The 22,071-nt window shown below is 39.7% G+C and overlaps 1 protein-coding gene across 4 annotated transcripts in view; it reads left to right on the forward strand.

The window, feature by feature from the left end:
* Nucleotides 1-22,071, forward strand: part of LOC121280928 (spermatid perinuclear RNA binding protein) — a 182,726-nt gene that overhangs the window by 98,092 nt on the left and 62,563 nt on the right. For 2 of the 4 annotated variants that reach the window (XM_041193356.1, XM_041193358.1), the window contains exons 4-7: nt 12,889-13,078; nt 13,926-14,161; nt 17,380-17,545; nt 21,911-22,058. In XM_041193356.1, the coding sequence (XP_041049290.1) occupies nt 13,040-13,078; nt 13,926-14,161; nt 17,380-17,545; nt 21,911-22,058 (589 nt within the window). In that variant the 5' untranslated portion in view covers nt 12,889-13,039. The remainder of the gene's footprint in view (nt 1-12,888; nt 13,079-13,925; nt 14,162-17,379; nt 17,546-21,910; nt 22,059-22,071) is intronic. The other 2 variants (XM_041193359.1, XM_041193360.1) reach the window with 1 other exon arrangement.

Below are 22,071 nucleotides of genomic sequence, written 5' to 3' on the forward strand. Positions count from 1 at the left end.
CCAAGCATTAATTGACCCATAAAACATTGGAGGCAAGATATTTTAAGTATACAGCATAACTTTCCTCAGACTCCATTTGATGGCTTGGCTCATGAAAGAAACTGTTTACATATGTAGTTCTCTACCTTTGGTTGTAAAAACTGTTGGTGTCTAGAGTAACCACCATTTTAATGTTAAATCAAGTGGCTTGCCGTTGATGCCAAAAGAGCACTCTCAACAATTCATAGCATGATTAACTATCTCCCTTTTTACTTACTGTCTCAGGTCACTTACAGCCTGTTGTCTTGGTCTGCAAAAGGTCCCAGGGCAAGCTATTACAGATTACCATACTTCTTATCTGGAGACACCGAGCAGTCTGAAATTTTTAAGCCATTCTTATGAGCTGTAATGCCCACAGGAGATGTGTTTTCATCAGCACAGCCTCAAAACTAAGTCAGTACTGCCCAGCTACAGTTGTAATAATTCGGTATAATGCCTTTGTGTGTAATGATTGATTATTTAATAAATTTTTAAGCCGTACTGTAATTGGGTCATCTTGGTAATAGTTTATCCTTCATGTACCCGTCCTAGGAGGGCTATCACTTCTGCTTCCCCATTTCAAAAAGCAAGATTTTTAACATTTTCATTAGAAGTTAGCTTGTTTGCTCAGAGCCAACTACTACTGCACTCACTGTCTGAATCACCCACCAATAGAATAAGAACATATGAAATAGGAGCAGGAATAGGCTATACAGCGCATGAAGCCTGCTCTGCAATTAAATAAGATCATGGCTGAACTTCTGCATCAACTTCACTTTTCTACCTTTGACACCCTGACTGCCCAAAAATCTACAATTCTTGGTCTTGACTCTTTACCTTGAAACTATGACCTATAATTCTAGATGCTCCAGCTAGGGAAACAGCATTTACCCTGTCAAGCCCTCTTAATAATTTTGCATGTTTCAATGACATCACCTCTCATTTTTCTAAAGTCCAGAGAACATAGGCCCATAATACTCTATTTCCCTTACATATATACCTTCCTTCAAAGGACAGCCTGCTCATCCCAGGAGTCAATCTAGTGAACCTTCATTGCACCCCATCTAAGGCAAGCATATCCTTCCTTGGGTACAGAGACCAATTCTGTACACAATGCTCCTTGTGGTTTCATTAAATCCTTATATAATTGCAGCAAAACTTGCTATTATACTCCCAACTCCATGGCAATGAAGGCTAACATACCATTTGCCTTGCTAATTGCTTGCTGCACCTGAGTGTTAACTTTCTGTGATTCGTACACAAACACTCCCAAACCCTCTGAACACCAACATTTACTAGTTATTGCCTTTTTTTAAAAGTGTCTGCTTTTCCATTCTTAGCAAAGTGCATAATTTCACAGTATCCCCACATCCTACTCCACCAGCCAGCTTCTCACCCAATCATTCAGTTGGCCTATATTCCTTTTCAACCCTTTGTATCCTCCTCATAACTTATTTTCCTACCTAGCCTTATAATATCAGTAAATTTTGATATATTGCATTTGTTCCTCTCGTATAAGCCATTTTATAGATTGTACATAGTTAAGGTCCAAGCACTGATCCTTGTGACGACTCACTAGTTACGCCCTACCATCGTGAAAAGTACCCTTTTATCCCTGCTCTCTGTTTTCTGTCTGTTAACCAACCCTTCTATATATTATCCCCCACCCAATCTCATGAGCATTAACCTTGTGTAACAGCTTCTTCTTGGCACCTTATTGAATGTCTTCTGAGAATTTGAGGATCCAAATACAATATATCCACTGGTTCCCTCTGATCTATCCTCTAGTTACACACTTGGAAAAAAAGGTTTGTCAAACACGATTTCCCTTTAATAAATCCATGTTGATTCTGCCAAGATAATGTGTTGATTTCTCAAGTACCTGTTACCCTGTCCTTAATAGATTCTGGCATTTTCCTACAATTGATCAGACTATCTGGCCTATAGCTCCCAGTTTTCTTTCTGCTGTGCAAGAAAGGAGGACGAGTTACATTTGCTACCTTCCAACTGACAGTGACCATTCTAGAAATTAGGAAATTGTGGAATATCAAAATAAATGCATCCACCCCTGCAACCACCTTTTTAAAATCTTAGGGTATAGACCACCAGATCCAAAGGATTTACCAGCTTTTTGTCCCATTAATTTTTCCAGTTTTTTGAGTATTAATTTAAGTTCCTCATTCTCATTAGATTCTTGGGTCCCCACAATTTCCAGTATAGCCTTTGTGTCTTCTACTGTGAAGCAGAGGCAAAATATTTGTTAAGCAGCCCTGCCATTTCCATGTTCCCCATTATAATTTCTCCTGTCTCTGTCTCTAAGGGACTCATATTTACTTTCACTGACCTTCCTTTTTGAGTACTGATATATAAGTTCTTAGAGTCTGTTTTCATATTTCTTGCTAGTTTACTGTCATAATATTTTCTCCTTTACAACTTTTTGGTCATTCTTTATTGATGCTTAAAACCCTTCCAATCTTTGGGCTTACTAGTCTCTTTGGAAACGCCGTAAGCCTTCTTTTAATCTAACACGATCCTTAATTTTTCTAGTTAGCCTTGGCTATTTCACAACATTTCCAGCAGAGTTTTATTCCTTTAAGGGAATGTATATTTGTCAAAATATGATTTTTTAAAGAAGTAATAAAGAGGATTGATGTGGATTTTGCTATTGATGGACTTCCAAAAGACATGTAGTACTATACAGTGTTGCACAACAAACTTGTGAGGAAAGTTATAACTCATGGAATAGAAAGGACAGTAGTAACCTGGTTACAAAATTGGCTGAGTGACAGGGAACAGAGTGTTGTGTTTAACAGATGTTTTTCGGGCTGAAGGAAGGTTTTAATGGAGTTCCCCAGAGGTCAGTAGTGGGACCCTTGTTCTTCCTGATATATATTAATGACCTAGACCTTGGTGTACAGGGCACATTTTCAAAATTTACAGATGATATGAAGCCTGGAAGCATTGTGAACTGCGAGAAGAATAGTGAGAGTGTGATGGAGGCAAGTTCGATCAGAGTATTCAAAAAGGAATTGGCTTGTTGTCTGTAAAGGAGGAACGTGCAGGGTTAGGGGGGGAAGGTGGGGGATGGCACTAGGTGAATGTCAAGAAGATGTAATAATGTCTACAATGTTAGTGGAAATTATTTTAAAGTAGAGTTTAGTAGTATCTGTGTGTGTATGTGTGTGTGTCTTAATTGGATTATAGCCAGTTGGTCTAGAGGCTTTGATGTATAGAAGAGAAGTAGGTTTGAAATGTTAATTAGGTAAACATAAGGAAGTTACATGGTGAAGTGTAAAGGAGGCAATTTGCATTTTAAATAAACCATTCAAAAGAATGGGTGAAATATTGAACCTAGCCAGAAGAAACCAAACAATGTGTTTACTTTTTCCAAAGCTTACCAATAAAATTGGCTTTATGAAAGGATTTTATTGTTAGAAGAGGTAAAGTTCAAATGACATAGTGATACAATGAAAATTTGTATTCAAAGAGGAAAATATGTATAAAGGAAGAAAAGACTTCATATAAGGAGGAGGGATTCGAAGATGTAAAGCCTTCAGCCTGTAAGCTTCAAGCCAAGCTGCTGTCTGCAAAGACCCAGAGCTGAAAGAAACTCGTTTTGAATGCAACTGTCCAGAGTGTGCTTTGTCAGGCGCCTGTTTAAATCTGTGTTTTACTGTTGCCTTTATGGAGGTGTAACTAGAAGTCAGATTAATTAGGGGATTTTTGTAGTTATAGTAGTAATTTTATAAACATATATGTATGTGCTTGCAATCTGGTAATAATAAATGTTTAGTTTTATAAAAGCATCTTGAGACTCCGTAGTCTTATTACTACTGAATTCAAAGCCTACATCTTGAAACATACAAATTTCAAAAAATAGTTATGACAGTTGTTTCAAGTTTCTCTCTAGGATTTGAACAACTCAGCATTTACCATCGGCTGTGTCGTAATAATGAATAGCTCTTTCAGAGTGCTGGCGCAGATGTGACAAGGCAATTGGCCTCCTTCTATGCTGTAATCATTCTATGATTCTATGAAATGTTTGGCATTGTTTATCTGCCATCATATCTTTTTAATCTAATTTCTCAATCCACCTCAGTCAACTCACCCCCATACCTAGCTTTAAATTTTAGCCCCTAGTTTCAGACTTAACTGCATCGCTCTCTAACTTAGAGATTTTTCATATTGTGATCACTCTTCCCCAGATGGCCTTTTCCTATAAGATTACTAATTGACCCTGTCTCATTCCACAATACTTGGTCTAAAATAGTCTGTTCCAAAGTTGCTTCCTCGATATGTTAGTCTGAAAAACTGCCTTCAAATGCATTCCACAAACTTGTCCTGCATGTGGCTTTTTGCCAATTTGTTTGCCCAGTTAGTATGAAGATTAAAGTCCCCCAGGATTATTGTATTACCTTGTTATATGCTCCTCTAATTTCCTGATTTGCACTCTGGCCAACACTGATGGCTGTTAGCAGGCCTGTAAGCTTTTCCAACCAGTTTTCTGCCCTTTGTTATTTCATAGCTCCATCAATACTGATTCTGATTTTCTGAACTAAGATCCTTTCTACTGCCTTTACCTCATCCATTATTGTCAGGGCCACGTCACCTTTTCCATTTTGGCTGTCTTTTCTAAAGTCAAGTATCATGGAATATTTAGTTTCCAATCTTGGTGACTCTGCAATCAGTAATGAGTACTGGATCAAATCCATTTATCTCTTTGTGCCACTAATTCATAACTGATTATGAATGCTTCATGTATTCAAATATATAGGGCTGTATTTCTGTAGAGTCATGGAGACTTCTGCAACCTTTTAAAAATGGCAGTCGGGACCCGGATTCTGGCAGAATTCTGACAGACCCATTTTCACTAAAGGTGTTGGGAAGGCAGGGGGTGGTAGTGGATGGGAAACAGGTGCAGAACATGATTTGCACATGTGGGAAACCCAAACTCAGCAAGGCTATTTGAATCTTTTGTGAGATCATAAATGTTCTTGAAGGGCAGATAAGATCTATAGAATTGCCAAGCTGTCAAGTTATTTAAATAGCCATCCTGTTAAAAATTGAAAAATAAACTGCCTGTCTTTGTTTGTGATGGCTGAATAAGAAACCTATTTTAATGGTTTCAATAGCTGTTTGTTGACATAACCTAATTGCAATAATTAAAGCATTATTAATGTTTGACTGCTTTCCACATCATCGTTAGTACAGTGGGGGAGTTGTAAGTTCACAGTTCGATCGACAGCTCTAAGAGGTTATTAAAGAATTAGCTGGCTTTGAGGGGTTATGAATATAAATGTTTGTTTTTATAAGGGATTAAGTGCTTGAGGGGATTTAAGTGTATTGAATGAGCTTTCATGAGGCAAGTGCTTTTTTTATATAGTGAATTGTAATAGATGTTTAGAACTTCAAAGCTCCTGATCTCTGCCTATAGTAAATACTGGGTGAGTTGGCTTTGAGGGTGTAAGAGCAAAGGCTCTTGGTGGGTGGAGGGCATGACTTGGAACTAAATTGGTATAGGGGTTATAAAGAGTCATAGGAATGGATGGCAGGCATGGGTTGCCAAGGAGGGATTGAGCGGCCATTGGAAGTGGGAGGGGGCATATGAGCATGGGGAGTTAGTGTAGGGGCGATAGGGATGTGAGGGGTGAGGGCAAGAGGATCTAATGTTTAACCATACAACTGGGGCAAAGCTGCAGAGAATTACAGTGAGCCTTTCAAACAGTCTGTGGCGCCTCAGATTTGCACCCGGGGTGGTGGGCCCACCTCCATCCCACAGATTTCCCTTCCAGCAGCCAAGGAATGGCTTTTGTCATCCACCTTGTATGCAGTCAGACAGAAACTTTTTGCAGGCTTGTCAGCAGAAAATTCTACTAATTCCACATCTGATCAAGTGGGAAACCCTTTCCATGGGGCCTGTGGTGATGTGTGAGCAGGAGAAGCAGTGGGGTAGCTCTTCAAAAAAATCAGATTGAAGAATCCTCACTGAGACAGACAGATTTTGAGCCAGGAACTAAACAGGAAACATTATTTCCCTGTTCAAAGATTTAAATATAACTAAAAGATTGCATACAAATATGATTACAGGAGAGCAATAAAAGAGAACTTAAAAATGTTTATTTTTCAAATGTCTGCTACATTTATTTCCTTCTGAGGGAATGAGGCTCCACAGCTGTAGGGTTAATTTTACAAGGTTAGAGAGGTTGTTCAGCAGTAATTATCTCCTGAATGCACTAGCCCTAACATTTCCAGGCCTTTTTAACGTGAGGCTTGTGGGTGATTACCGTAGGTTCACACCATTAATGATTTCAGTGCTGAGCCTTATCAGCGAGGACTGGAACAGCACACCTGTGAAAGAGCAAAGTCCCTGACAGCAACTTCTGTATTTTTGTGTTTAACTGTGTGTGTGTGTGTGTGTGTGTGTGTGTTGTGTGTGTGTGTGTGTGTGTGTGTGTGTGTGGATGCCAGAAGTTGTTGTTAAATTTGTAATATATTGTAAGCCTTGCCATTGTTAGAGCAAAGTCCAGGCCATAATGTTTAGTTAAATCATGGGGAATGTGCATTTTCCTATACAAGCTGCCCTTTACATGGGAATAAGAAAAAAACTATCGGGGAGAAGCCTAAATCATAGCTAGTGGGGCTGATATCATGCAGGGAACAAAGAAGGTGGCATTAAATTAAATCTAAAAACAGCAACAAATGAAATTAATTGACTTTGGGTTCAGAAAAATGTGGATAGTGAGCTGAAACTTGCCTGTCTAGCTGCGGCGGGGGGGCGGGGGAGGGGGTGGGCGGGGGTGTGGGAGAAGAATTAAGAAACATGCACAGCACTTAAAATTTCATAAATTGGAGGCAGGAAAAAAAACAGCGGAAGCAATAGGAGAAAATCAAAAGTAAATTGGATGCTTTTGTTAATACAGAAGAGCACTGCAGCAAGAAAACAGTAAGCCTACACAGTCGGAGTATAATTGGCAAATGAATTTCAATTTCGCTGAGTGCAAGGTAATATACATTTTGGTTGGAAGAACAAGGAGGACACACGTTCCTTGGAAAATGAGGATCTAAATGAAGTCGAGGATAGATGACATAGATCGCTAACGTAGCAATACAGGTTAACAAGACTATAAAAATACAAACAAAACATGGATTCATTTCTAGAGGGGCAGAGTTGAAAAGCAGAGAGGTCATGTTAAACTTGTCAGCACTTTAGTTGGAACACACTTGGAACACTGTAAAGAGTTTTGGTCTTCATTTTATAAAATAGATATAGGTGCATTAGTGACGATGCAGTAAGATCTACTAGAATTAGACCAGAGCTTTATACCTATCATGAACAGGCTGGATTCGGTTCTGTGGAAGGGTCATGAGGACTCGAAACGTCAACTCTTTTCTTCTCCGCCGATGCTGCCAGACCTGCTGAGTTTTTCCAGGTAATTCTGTTTTTGTTATGAACAGGCTGGAGCCTTTTAAGTCTGAAAGAGGCCTTCAAGATTATGAAAGGGCTTGATAAGATAAATGTAGAGACGTTTCCACTTGTGGGTGAGACCAGAACCAGGGGTAAAGAATACAAAATAGTTTCTTCTTCTCCTCCCTCTCCTCCTCATTCCTTGATGATTATTCGCCAAAGCACAGCAAACTGCCATGATTTTTAACCATGGGTAGGGCAAAGAGGCAGCTTCGAGCCTACCTCAGCCAAAGTAGGGATCAGACCGGTGCTATTGCCCTTACTCTGATCAACATTCTAGGCATCTAGCTAACTGTATGATAGACTCCTGGTGAATATATTAAAATATGAACAAGAAACAGCTCAAGCAGCCATGATTTCACAATTCAAGCCAGGAGAGCCTGTAAAATTCCGTAATGCAGTTTCTGTTACTGCAGTGATATCAGACCTCATAGAAGCATGTGAGGAAATAAAGGACTCCCCATGATATCTTGCAGTGTACCAAGGGCCCTGCACAGTTTGAATTGTGCTGAGCTAGCTATGGGTCTGAACTGACCCCAAACTGGAGGCCATTTAATGATGAGTCACAAAAAGCATCAGCAGCCTACAACCCAAACTTTCATAGTGGCAAAGGTATGAAGAAAGGACAAAACAAAAACAAAAAATACCTGGAAAAACTCAGCAGGTCTGATAGCATCTGCGGAGAGGAATACAGTTAATGTTTCGAGTCCGTATGACTCTTCAACAGAAGAGTTCTGTTCTTTTGAAGATTGATCTGCAAGAAAACAGAATATTTTGTAGAATGTGGAATGACCGTGTCAGTAAGTTAGGGTTTGCATCAAAGCACCATTGCATTATCTGCTCATTATAAACCAACTGTTTAGGAGAATTGGCATGCCTGTTGGTGGAATTTTTTTTCTGAAATGGTGCTTGCTGACCAAGATAACTGATGGCGTCAACGGACACTGATATCATGATTGATGCATTGTTAGAAATTTTTACACAGATTGGACTCCCATGTGACATTCTAGTTTCATGTCTCAACAACTAGTTACTCAATTAATTATTCATTGCAACCACAGTTAAAAAGCCACATAAAAAAGTTTCTGTCCACTTGATACTATGAGCTGATGCAAGGGCTAATAGAGGTTTCTCAGCATATTAGCCATATAGCAAATTGCCCCATATGTCATGTTCTGGTAGGAAGATGTCATAAAAATTAACAGGTTCTCTCCATCTGACTTAATGTACAGACACTTAAGTGTACAACCAATTGATGCAGTGCAAAGATTTGTAGTTGAGGGAAAAGCCCAGACCAGGACCAAAGGATCAGAGTAGATTCGGTGTGATCATGGATGATCTGCAGTCTAACTCCTTGTACCTGCCTTTGCCCCTATATCCCTTTACACATTTGGTTGACAAAAATCTGTCATTTTCAGGCTTAAGATTAACAACTGATCCAGTTCCAAACATTTACCACCCTTTCCATGTGGAAGTGTTTCCTAACTTCACTCATGAAGTTAACATTTAGACTATGCCCACTAGTCTTCTACCTCCCACCCAGCGGAAATAGGTTTTCTCCCTGTCCCTGTACTGTTATGACGTTCATAAGACGATTGTATTTTGGACTGTCTTTAAAATTGGGTTAAAATGAATAGGGTCATGTGACTATTATGAATCCTGCCTGAGGACAAGCCTGGCTTAGCCAAGAGACCCGCTGAGCTAGGTACAAAGTTCTCAGACTTGGGAACAAAAGGCAAAGGCAGCTGTGCTAACAGTAAATAGACTTGCTGGCTCCAAGCTTTTGGACAAAAGAAAAAGAGAGGAACAGCTGTTGGAGTGGTCATGAGAAAGAAGAGGCTGCAGATTCTCTGTGAGCTACACAAACTGGTTGCTGGAGGGAGATGGCCTTTAGTTGAAGAGATACGTTCCACAGCTAATTAAGGAATCCAGGAGATTTGTCCTGCCTTGGCTGGGGCAGAAGAAGAATCATCAGCGTGGGCTTTACTGCTGACATGGATTTGGGAAACACTTTTAAAATTGAGGGAAGCATCTGAAGACGGTCACTCAAAGTTACTACTCGGTGAAATGGAAAAATGTGAACCTGTTGGAAGCTGGAAGCAGCTGTGGACTGGCGGACTGTATGTTACAAGGACTGGAATTCTGTGAAGGGTACGATGTATAAAAGAGGATTGTTCCTTTCTCAAGTCTTAAAATATAAGTTGTCTACAAAAATTGTTTAGTTAATAGTATTTTTAGTGATTTCTTATATTAAAAATATTAACATGTGAAATCTTGTGGCATACTTTTCAGCAATTAGTTTGAAGTTCGAATTTCTTCTTAAATGTTGCTGGGAAAAACAGACATGCTGTCGAAGCTTTTTGTCTTGCACTTATCAGGACAGATTCACAAGAATACCAATTGTAAAGGGAATAACATTTTATACTGCATAAGAAGAGAATGTTGATTGGTTGGCAAGTGGACTCTGCTTGGTAGAGGGGTTGCCATGGAGAATGCACCAAGGAGTAGTTCACTGCCGAGCTTTTGTTTAAATTCAAACCAGGCAGGTTGACTTTAAATAGTCAAGGTATTGCCGTGGGAAATAAACCAGGGGTGGCATCCCCCAAGCTTCTGTTTATTTGAAAAAAGATGCACTGCATAGATATGTTCTTTCTGTTTGCAAAGGACAGGGCCCTGTGTGTGAATATATGTACATCTAAGTGAGCCGCACTGTGAGTCTGACTGATAATCTTAAATTAGTTGTATGTAAGAGAAGTCTGAAAGCTTCGACAGCATGTCCCCCTTATTCAGAAATACGCAAGTTCTGTACTACCAAACAACCATTCTTTTTAAATGTTATCAGTCTCTACTAGATTATAACCACCCCTATTTTAATATCTTGAAAACTTTGATCAAATCATGTTGAACCTTCTAAATACCAGGGAATAGAGGGAGAATTTTCTCCCCGTCAAGTTGGGGGGGGTGGGGGTTGTGCACTGCCAATTAAGGTCCGCCCGGAAGCGCTGAGCGCTCCCTGTGCAGGTGGGCAGGATGCCTGTGTCGGGGAGTGTGCTCTTTTGCGCATGCTTGTGAAAGAGCACAGAAATCTCCCTGAGGCACTGATTACTTTCACTTATAAAACATTGAATAAAGGTTAAAAAAAATTTCAAGGACTTGCCCCCTTGTGTGAAACTGTCACATGAGCTGGGACATGTCCATTAATTTTACTGAAAATTTTTCAAACACTTTATAAACATTTATGAGACCTCATCCCGCCTCATTTCACACCTCGGCGTGTGCCCCCCCCCCCCAACTCGCCGAGACTAAGGTTCTACCCTCGGTTATGTAACAAAAACAAAAAATTCTGGCAAAACTCAGCAGGCCTGGCAGCATCTGTGGAGAGAAAGACAGAGTTATTCTTTTGAGTCCGTTTGACTCTTCAGAGCTCTGAAGAAGAGTCATACAGTCTCGAAACGTTAACTCTGTCTCTCTCTCTCCACAGATGCTATCAGACCTGCTGAGTTTTGCCAGCATTTTTTGTTTTTGTTTCAGATTTCCAATATCTGCAGTATTTTGCCTTCATCCTAGCTTATGTAAGCTCACCTCATAATGTGACCCTTAAGAGTCCAGGTAAAATTCTGATAAAGCTAAGCTGCAATCTCTCCAAGACCAGCTATATCCTTCCTAAGATGTGGTGGTGCCATGAATTGCTCACAGTACTCCAAGCGTAACCAGAGTTTTGTAGCGTAACTTTTGTCCATTTGTCTCCTAGTACACTAGCTATAAAGCCCAATATTTCATTAGTCATTTTTGATTGTTTTCCCTATTTGTTCATGACATTTTAATGATCTCTATGCATGGACCATTCCACCCCCCACCCGCCCCACTTTCAAATGTCTTTGAACATCCACTGTTTTGAGCTTTTCATCATTTTGTTCAATCCTTAATCTAGCCAGTGAGACTGAACTGGAAATGTGTGGAGCATGTATGGAGGCTGAGAGAGCTGAGCTGAGCATCTGTAGAAGAATCTCAGGGTTATTAGAAAAGCTGGTGCAACCACATTACCAGCTACCGAGAGTAATATGCTAGAATATACTTGTTCTATTACCAGCGAGGCATAATATAAAGTTACAGGCTGACTGAGCAGGTCTGTACACAATGGTGGATAAATGTACTGAGACGAATTCTAGTGTTGAGATCAAGAATGGTGATGGGCTGCATAATCTGCAATCACATAGAGCCTTGAGCCAGTCAGAGGTCCAGTGCAAGGACACCTATGTTTTATGGAATGCTGATGTGCTAAATAGCGCTGAGCACAATCAGGAGAGTAATCTAATTACTCCACTGATTTGTTGTTGTATATGAAATAGAAAGTCCACCTTTTATAGTGTTGAAAGAAAATATAACTCTTTGCACTCTGATAAAGGAAGAGAAGCATAGGCAATCAGTCCCAGTGGCAGAAATTGGTGGGAGTCTGTCCTGGGTGGGATACCCAGTTTTTGGACCCTGGCAGAACTTTAGGCACTGATTTTGAGGACAGATTTTCACTTTACCTCACCACCTGCACAGTATCAGTAATGGTCTGTCTTTATCTTCCCATAGATCGAAAGGACAAGGAGGATGAGAGAGGTCACAAGCTGAGTGTGTGTGTGTAAGAGAATGGGCATGGAAGAATTGTGTGCCTGTGTTGAGTAATGCTGATAATCCGGGGGACACATGGCAGTCTGTTGAGGGTTCTGACCAAAGCTCTTGTTTTTTTCACCTATCCCAGTCACCCTCCCACAGTCATGGCTCAATTGGGAGAAGGAGAAAACAAAATTCAGTTTTTACAAACTGCGAATACCAATTGTCTACTTTGATATTATACAAGGTTTCACTGCAGCTGAAGCATGAAAATCTAGTCAAATTTCTTAAGTGCTGAAATAACATTAATGTTTTGAGACCTATTGTAATCTTTCAATGCAATTTACTGTTGTTTTACCTATCCCTTAGTGCTTGGTCAACAGTTTTTATATTACCTATTGCAACCATGTCTTTTTGTGATCATACATGTATGGATTTGGCACCAGATTAATTAAGTGATATTTATATCTTTGGATGTTAAAACAGTAGTCAAAAACCCTTAATCAGCCACATAAGCACTGGGTCTGCCATATGACCATGTTAATACAGTGTAGGTGAGGTTAGTGTGGTGGTTCAGCTATTCTCTATGCGTAAACAACTGCACTAAATGCATATAGGTAAGTTTGAAATTGTAGGAAATGCAGAACAGTAAAGCAAACTGCCTTTTGCAGTGCAAATAAGGAAATAATATTCGGAGTAGCTCAAACCATACTATTTCTTTTTCTCACTTGGCGCTTACCAATTTCTTTTATGTATTTTGCGCTGTATCAATTTGATCTCTTCTGTTTTCTCCTCCATGAAAGAACTGAGGTACAGAATGAGACCTTATATGCAGCACAGGCGGGGGAGATCATGTGGCTTGCATGGCTACTGCAAGGATGAAAAGTCTTAAATGGACAGTGTCTTGCAATTTTCCCCCGTTTGGGTGATGGCTTAATCATTTGTATTTGGAGGATGAAGTATGTTGAAAGAATGAAGAAGACCATACTGAAGGTAAGCAATCTAACATTACCTACCTTGGTAGGGTCTTCAACATTCTTCAAGTTATGTTCCCTGCATGCCAAGCTCTTAACCAATCCTCTCCTGTGCTACCTGATTTGTGATTGAGACTTTATGCTTTTCGCATTTTCTCATGAAATCAAAGGCTTATTTTTGAGTCCACAGTCCCCGCAGGCAGCCTTAGCTGCATAACTCATAATATGATCCCCTTTTAAAAGTCCAGTTATGTATAGCTGCTGTCTCAGTAATCTCCCTCAATGTAATGTAAAGCTAAAAAGAGTGGCTGGTGCACCAGATTTAACCGTATTATCTTGGGTTGCTCAAAGGTAGACTTCTGCAGGGAAATGGATAATTATGCCATTTATGATTATGATGTTGATAATTTTTCAGACTGGTTTTTCATTATCATCCATATGATTTTGAATAATATGTGGAAATTACATCTGGCTGAGTAAACTATACAGTTTTACAGTAAGTGAATTATATAAGTGTGTAAATTATATAAGTAGTAAAGAATAACATTTCTGAACCATGAAAGAATGGAGAGAGCAGTATGTTTCATGCCTCCTGAAGTTGAAAGCTGTGATCTCCAATTTATCCGCTGTTAACCTTATAGAGATTTCTATCAAGCAGAAGTTGTAGTAAGAACAGAAGAAAAACTGAATATCTGTTCTCCTCACCCAGTGGAATGGATGCCCAAGGGAATAGCAGAAGAGCAGGCTACAAGCATTATCCTATGCATGGATTTTGACACTGCTTTTTTAGTACTTACAACTTTTAGAACTTTTTGTTTGTTAATTTGTAAATGGTTCAGTATATAAACTTCATTTTCTTTTTGAAGAGACCAATCCGAACATTTGCTAATGATGACCGACATGTCATGGCAAAACATTCCTCGGTGTATCCTTCCCAAGAAGAGCTTGAAGCTGTGCAGAATATGGTTTCAACAGTGGAATGTGCACTGAAACATGTATCGGACTATTTGGATGAAACTAATTTGCAATCAGTTAATGTGGATGCAGGTGAAGATGGAGCTGCAGATGTGAAGAAAAGTGGCACATCAGAGAGCAATACAAAGTGAGTTCCCAATTTTACTGAAGAATTTTTTGTGTTTTCTGTGCAGAAGGAATATTGTAATTGATTCGCATATCAGTGCCAGTTGAAGAGTGTTCTACTGATTTCTCAGATTTTCATCCATATAATTGTTGATTAGTTGCTGGCAAATTTCAGTTTGCAAAATTTGATTAACATTTGGTTCTAGCCCATAAAGATTAAACAAATTTCTCATTTCCAATAGTGTGAGATTATTTTAAGTTCTAGCAAACAAAATTGTGTTGTGGACTTTAAATTGGAAAATTACATATTTCCAAGGTCACAGTTCCCAAATTTATTTTCCAATCCAACTATTTAGAAATACATAATGGGTCTAGTTCTGGAAAATGAAGTGGGGCAAGTGGAGCATGTTTGGAAGGCTGTGATCACAATATAATTAGATTTAAAATAGTTATTGAAAGGGACAAGGAACAACCAAGGACAAGGTAACATAACTGGAAGAAGGCTAATGTCAATGAGTTGAAAAGAGATCTAGCCCAGATGGATTGGATATAGAAATTGCCCCCTGAAATAGTACTGAGGAATGGGAGGCCTTCAAGGAGGGGAGTTCCAGTGCAGAATAAACATGCTAAAGCAAAGTACTGCAGATATTGGAAATTGAAATAAAAACAGAAAATGCAGGAAATGCTCAGCAGATCTGGCAGCATCTTTGGAGAGACAAAGTTCATGTCTCAGGTCTGTGACAGGTTCAGATGAAATGTCACTGACCTGAAAGGTTAACCCTGTTTCTCCCCAAACTTAACATATTCCTGTTGAGGGGGAAAGAAAGGGTATCCAAAATCAGAGTTCCCTGGATCACTAAAAAATTTGTGATTAAGATGAAACAGAAAGAAGATTCTCGTGATAAATTAGGAGCAAAGTCTTGCAGATGCTGGAAATCTGAAAAATTATGAGGATTATGATAAATGTCAGGTCTGTTAAAAAGCAAGCAGAATATACAACGTGCAGAAGTGACTGATAACGGATTAAGAGGGGTTAAGAGGACATGGGTGAAAAGATTAGCAGGTAATTCAAAATATAATGCTACAGTCTTATGTAAACATAGGGCAGGATTTTCCCCCTGTTGGGGGCGACGTTGAAGGGCGGGTGCGCACAGGTGCGCCTCCGATCGGCGCCCCTGATTGGGGGTGCAGCGCCATTTTACGTGGGCGGGCCAATTAAGACCCACTCAGCGTGACGTCCACACAGAAGCACTGTGCGCTCCCTGTGTGGGTGGTGGGGGGAGGAATCCCAAAATCGAGAGTGCGCTTTTTCACGCATGCGCACGGAAGAGTGCACTCATCTCCCTGAGGCTAAGTGCTGCCTCAGGGAGATCGGCTCTAAATGTAAAAAAGCTAAAAATAGAAAAATAAAATTTCCCTGACTTGTCCCCTCATGTGAAGCTGTCATGAGTTGGGACATGGCCATAATTTTTACAAAAACTTTATTAAAACTTCTTAAAACCTAAATGAAACCTCATCCCGCCCGTGGATGAGGTTTCATGCTTTTTCTAATACCCGCCGGGGCTCCTGGCCTGCCCGTCAACCTTAAGGTTAGACGGGCAGGTCCACTAATTAGTTTAATTACTCTGTCAATGGCCTCAATTGGCCATTGACAGGTAGGCGGGCATGCAGCTGATTTTGCTGCGACAGATACAGAGTACTCATTTAATACTCTATCAAGTCTTCTGTTCCCACAAGATGGTTTCCATTTGCTCTGTAAGTTAGAACCATCCTTCCTTTCGATTATCTTTTTAATCTCTATGGGCAGGATTTTCCCATGGGGGCGCGGGGCTTGAATATGGGAGCGGTGCAAGAGAACTGGAGAGTTGAAAATGTTACATCCTTTTTTAAAAAAGGCAACAGGATAAACCTGGTGATTATAGGCCAATCAGCCTGACATCAGTGATATGGAAACTCCAAGAGATCATAATCAAAGGCAAAATTAATTGTTACTTGGAATAACAAGGGATAATAAATGACAACCGACATGGATTTTTGAATGTAAGCTGTGTCTGATGAACTTGATTGAGTTTTTAGTGAAATAAAGGTGATGTCATGTATATGGACTTTGAGATAGTGTTTAATGAAGTGCCACATAATAGACTTGTTAGTAAAATTAAAGCCCAGAGGATTAAAAAAAAAGTACTGAAAATGTGGATACAAAATAGACTACGAGGCAAACAGCAGAGAGTACTTTTTTCCCCAGATTAGAGGGAAATATAGAGTGATGTCCCCAAGGATTTGGTATTCGGGCTGTAATTCGCTTTGAGACATATTAATGATCTGCACTTGGGCATAAATTCAAAGTTTACAGACGATAGGAAACTTGGAACTGTAATAAAGAGTAAGCAGGAAAGCAACAGACTTCATGGGGCAGATTGGTGAAATGAGCAGGCACATGGCAGATTAAATTTAATGCAGAGAAGTGTGAATTGATACGTTTTTGAAAAGAAGAATGAGGAGAGGAAACATAAACTAAACTAATTCCAACGGGGTTGTAGGAACAGAGAGAGACCTTTGATGTTTACAAACGCTGACCTTTGAAGGTGGCAGGACAAGCCAATAAGGCTATTTAACAAATGCATACTCTATGCTGGATTGTATAAACACTGTAGAGGCATAAAGTACAAAAGCAAGAAAGTCATGCTAAATTATTATAAACCACTGGTCCTGCTTCATCTAAAGTATGGTATTGTGTCTAATTCTTGGCACCACAATTCAGAAGAAAGTGCAGAGGAAATATTAGGATTGTGCCAGGAATGAGGAACTTTAGTTATGTGAAAAGTCTAGGGAAGTTTTAGGGGAGAGTCAATATAGGTGTACAAAATTATCAAGGGAGAAACTATTTTCACTGGCATGAGGGTTGTTAACCATAGGTTACAGATTTAGGCTAACTCACAAAAGAGCCCCAGGATGCTGGGAGTGAAATTTTTTTGCAGCAAGTTATGTTCTGTGATGCACTACCTGAAATAGTGAAGTAGTTCAATAATAATTTTCAAAAGGGAATTAATATATACTTGACAAGGAAAAATTTCAGGACTGTAAGGTTCGATGATTCAATATGTTAGAAAATTGTATATTTGAAAGCTTCAAAAGAATTCACTATTCAAAGGGCTAATTCTTCTAGCTGTTTCATAGAGCATTTTACTTTTCCCTTTTTGAAGAAAAAACAAGTCACATAATTAATCATTGCTTTAACAGTGAACAGAGCGGTCGAGTTTTGTGTGGAGTGATGCGAATTGGATTGGTTGCAAAGGGTTTGCTGATAAAGGGGGACCTGGATTTGGAGCTGGTGTTGATGTGTAAAGAGAAACCAACCGAGAAGTTATTAAATACAGTGCATCACAATCTGCCAGTACAAATTCAGGTGAGTACCAAATAACTTGTTGTGCTTGATAGGAAAATGCACTATACACAAATTGCAGTAATATGTGACTCTGCATTATTGAAAATGTTAACTTTAGGCCAGGATTTTCCAGCCCATTGTGGTGCACGCACCACGGGAGATTCAGCAGCCCAGCCAAAGCCAATTGACTTGGCGGGACAGGAAAATCCAACCCTTTGTTTACGTTAAAAACCATATTACTCTTGCCAAAAGGTACAAAGTTAGGATCAAATCTAATAAAAATTTCATGCATACACATATTTGAAGCAGTGTATGCAGTCGTTTACATTGTTCGCCATGGAGAATACCTCCTTTTGTACTGACAGGCAGAATCACACTGTCAAACTCCTGTGTCATGTGTAGGTGGCTGAATAGAATTCTATAAGTGGCAGGAGGTACTGAGGATGCAGCCAATGTTACATCTTAATCACTTTTGGCCTATTAGGAGTTGCAGTCGATCCCCTGTGGTAATTAAAGAAAGACTTGCATTGTAAAGTGACTTTCAGAATCTCAGGACAAAGCACTTTATAGTCGTTAAAGTGCTTTTGAAGTGCAGTTACTGTTGAACTATAGGAAATGTGGCAACCAGTTTGTACAAAGCAATGTGATAATGACTAGGCAATCTGTTTTAATGATTTTGGTTGAGGTGTGAAATATGGCCAGGACATCAGGGTAAACTCCCCTGCTCTCCAACATGGTGTCACGGAATTTTTTACGTTATCCCGAGAGGGCAAATGGGGCCTTGCTTAATTATCTCATGTAAAAGACAATGCAGCATCCCTTTAGTTTAGATTTTCTCTGGGGTGGAATTTGAACACAGTTTTCTGGCTTAGAGGTGAGAGTGCTACCAGAGCTACAACAGAGTTTAGACCTATTGTAGCCTTCAGTTGAAGCATTGAAGTGGGGTTAGAGAGCCAGGGTGCACAGTTAGAATTTGGCTACCATTTTAAAGTCATACATTCTGTCCTTTTTTTTTTCCAGTTTGAGAAGCAATAAAGTAGATTTATTTGGAGCATAGAAGTTTCACTGCAATACAGGCTGAAGAGCTGGGAGAGTTTACCTGTTCAGAGGAATACGAAAGATTTCATGGCACTACTTAAAAACCACAGGGAAGATTTTTTGATGCCCTGATCAACACTTGTCCCAAAAATCACATTATGAAAATAGATTAACTGGTCATTTATCTGATTCATGTTAGTGGGATTTAGTCATGTACAAATTGAAATTACAGCACTTGCTTTACACCTTCATTTCTGTGAGTATGCCGTTACATAGAATTTACAGCACAGGGACCGGCTGTTTGGCCCAGCTTGTCTATGTCTGTGTTTATGCTTCTCATGAACCTCCTCCCACTCTATTTCTATAATCTACTCAGCATATCCTTCTATTCCTTTTTCCCCTGAAGTTACCTAACATCACCTTAAACTCTTCAATGCTATTCTCCACAGCTATTCCATATGCTATTGGTTTTAGAGATTGATGCCAGTAATTTCATATATTAGCCAGAGATTTTATATGTGGTAGTCAGCATATTGTTCTCATTTCAGGAATTCTATTGAGTGGTAGCAAGTTCCATATTTTAATCGCCCTCTGAATAAAGATAGTTCTCCTTAAATCCAGTAAGGAATTTTTATTGGCTATCAGAGCCCCATCCTGGCCAATATTTCCTGATATTTGTATCCTCTCAGTTGTGGTATCATCGTTTTAAATCTGTTGTACCTTCACCAATGCCTCTAAGTTCTTCTTGTAATGCGGAGACCAGAATTGTTCACAGTACTCCGTTTGTTCTAACCAAAGTTCTATATAAGCTTGACGCAACATCCCTGATTTAAATTCTATTCCTCTCAAAATGTGCCCCGCTGCTTTGTATTCAATTTTTAAAATTTTCTTATTCAGGAGTCATAGGCCAGGATTTTCCCGTCGGCGATTTGGGGGCGGGGCTCGCTCGCTAACGGGAAGATGACACGGGATGACGTCGGGAGGAACCCCCGACGTCATCCCGGTCCCTTTAAATTTTCAGGAAGGCAGGCGGACAGTGAAATTAGCTGTGCGCCCACCGACATGTCCATGGTCAATTAAGGCCATTGACAGGCTAATTAAAATTGTTAAAAAACCTTGCCCGTCCAACCTTAAGGACTTCTGATAATACATGAAACCACATCCACTGGCGGGATGAGGTTTCATGTTCCTTTTTAAAAACTTTAATAAATGTAGTGTGATATTTATTAACATGTCCCATCTCGTGTGACATTGTCACATGAGGGGGACATGTTAATAATATTTTAATTTCTGTACGCTGTCAGTAATCTCCTGAGACAGCACTTTGCCTCAGGAAGCAGTGCACTCTTTCACTTTGACAGCTGGGGATTCCCTCCCCCCTCTCCCCCACCCCCGCACAGGAAGTGCACAGCGCTTCCTGTCGGGCAGGCCGCTGGGTGGGCCTTAATTGGCCCGCCCACTCAAAATGGCGGCGGGCCCCGTTTCAGTGGTGGGGGTCGGCTGTCCGCCCGCCGGTGGGGCCCGCACGCCCACCAAGGGCAAAATTCTGCCCATAGAGTCATTGCAGCACAGAAGGAGGCTATTCAGCCCTCCGAGCCCATGCCAGCTCTCTGTAGTCAGTCGGTCCCATTACCCCTCCCTGTTCCCTGTAAATTTATTTCTCATCCAATTTCCTTTCTGAAATCATTCATCATCTCCCCTTCCACCACCCTCATAGTCAGCGAGTTATAGGTTATTACCACATGCTGCATAAAAAACAGTTCTCCCTCACATCCCTCCTGCATTCCTTGTCCAAAATCTTAAACCTGTCCCCTAGTGCTTGTACCATTAGCTAATGGGTGCAACTTTTCTTTATCTACCTTATCTAAACCTGTCATAACCTTGTACACGTCTATCAAATCTTCCCTCGGTCCCAGTTTCTCCAAAGTAACATCGTAGCTAATATCCCTAATCCCTGGAACCATTCTGGTAAATCTCCTCTGTGCCCTCTCATTTCCTTCCTAAAGTGCGGTGACCAGAGCTGGACACAGTACTTTTCTTGTGGCCTAACCAGGAGAGAAGATTATGTAAATGGCTTGTCAAGCTCCACACATAATTGTCAATTACATAACATAGTGCGTAAAAGAAAGCTACTATCTAGATTTGAACAAATAAAACAAAATCCAATCAGTGTCCAAATATGAATTAAATGGGCCATTGCTCAAATAGAAGTGCACAGGGAGATCTGTTTATTAATTGATGACATGTCAGGGTTCCCTTGTCTTCCAGCTATCTCATTGCTGTCTTTAAAAATGTTCCCGGCAGGAGTTCATTCTGTAAACTACACACCAGAAAAATATTTTCATTACCATTATCCATGTCCTTAATCTCAGTCTTATTTTCAAGTTTATTTTGATATTACCAGAGTTTGATTTTTTTTTTTACATATTTGCAACCCCATAATATTGACTGCCACCCTTTAAATAAAAGAACTTGAACTCCTCTTTTGCTCACGGTGTTTGTGAGCTTGAAAATCTTAAAGCTAACTGACATCCTTCAGCAAAATGTAATTGTGATTGATTCAATAAACTGGGTTTTTTATATAGAGCAAGCTGCCTTTATAAGCCCATTTATGAAGCTGTCTCTTCAATCAGTAAGCGTAACTTGATGTTCATGAAATTTGTTATTCTAATTCTTAGCTTAGAGGAAAATCATCTATCTATCTGTTTAACTATACTGTTCAGTTAAAAGCCGTCATCATGCTTTTCTTTGAAAAGAACCATGGTTGGCAACTTGACACCATCCTGCCATTGAACTGCCTTAGAGTAACCAGTGAAATATAACATCAGGTTTTCACCAAGTAATTTGAATTGAAAGCGATATCCCTCTAGGAATGTATTTGGGTATTTTTATGCTTATTAAATAAACTATTTGAACTGTTTTTAGAAGAAACAAGCATTGCATGGAATTATTAGCAGTACATTATAATGACTATAATAATCAAGTTCTAGGCAGTACTGAATCAAACAATTCTTGGAAGATGAATTAACATTGTTATTTATACATTGTGGAATTAATATTTTGCACTGAGTGAGCAATAAGTGGCTAGTAATAGATTTTCAAAATGGATTAGTAAAGCTGTACATTTGCAACTTGGAGGCGATTTATTTCATTAGTAGTGTGGTTTATTTTTGTGCTGACGGGATGCAATATGTTATTGTTTTGTCGGTGTTGCAGAAGCAAACTTTCACCCACAAAGTGCTAATGTATGAGTAATCTGTTTTGAGATATGTAAATATGAAGGGCCATCTTTGGTTTCTTTAGATTAAAATTTGGTTTGTCTGTATCTTTAAATTTTAATACCTTTAGAAACTTTCAGAAGAAAAGTATGAAGTTGAGAAATGTGTGGAAGAAGCAGCTATCACTGTTCAAAATACAAAAGAACCCAAGTTGACACTGAAGATTATCCTGAGTTCGCCAGTGGTGAGAGATGAAATGGAAAAGAAAGAAGATGGAGGTATATTGATCAG

Source organism: Carcharodon carcharias, chromosome 8 (genome assembly GCF_017639515.1).
Source record: "Carcharodon carcharias isolate sCarCar2 chromosome 8, sCarCar2.pri, whole genome shotgun sequence".
Lineage (NCBI taxonomy): Eukaryota > Metazoa > Chordata > Chondrichthyes > Lamniformes > Lamnidae > Carcharodon > Carcharodon carcharias.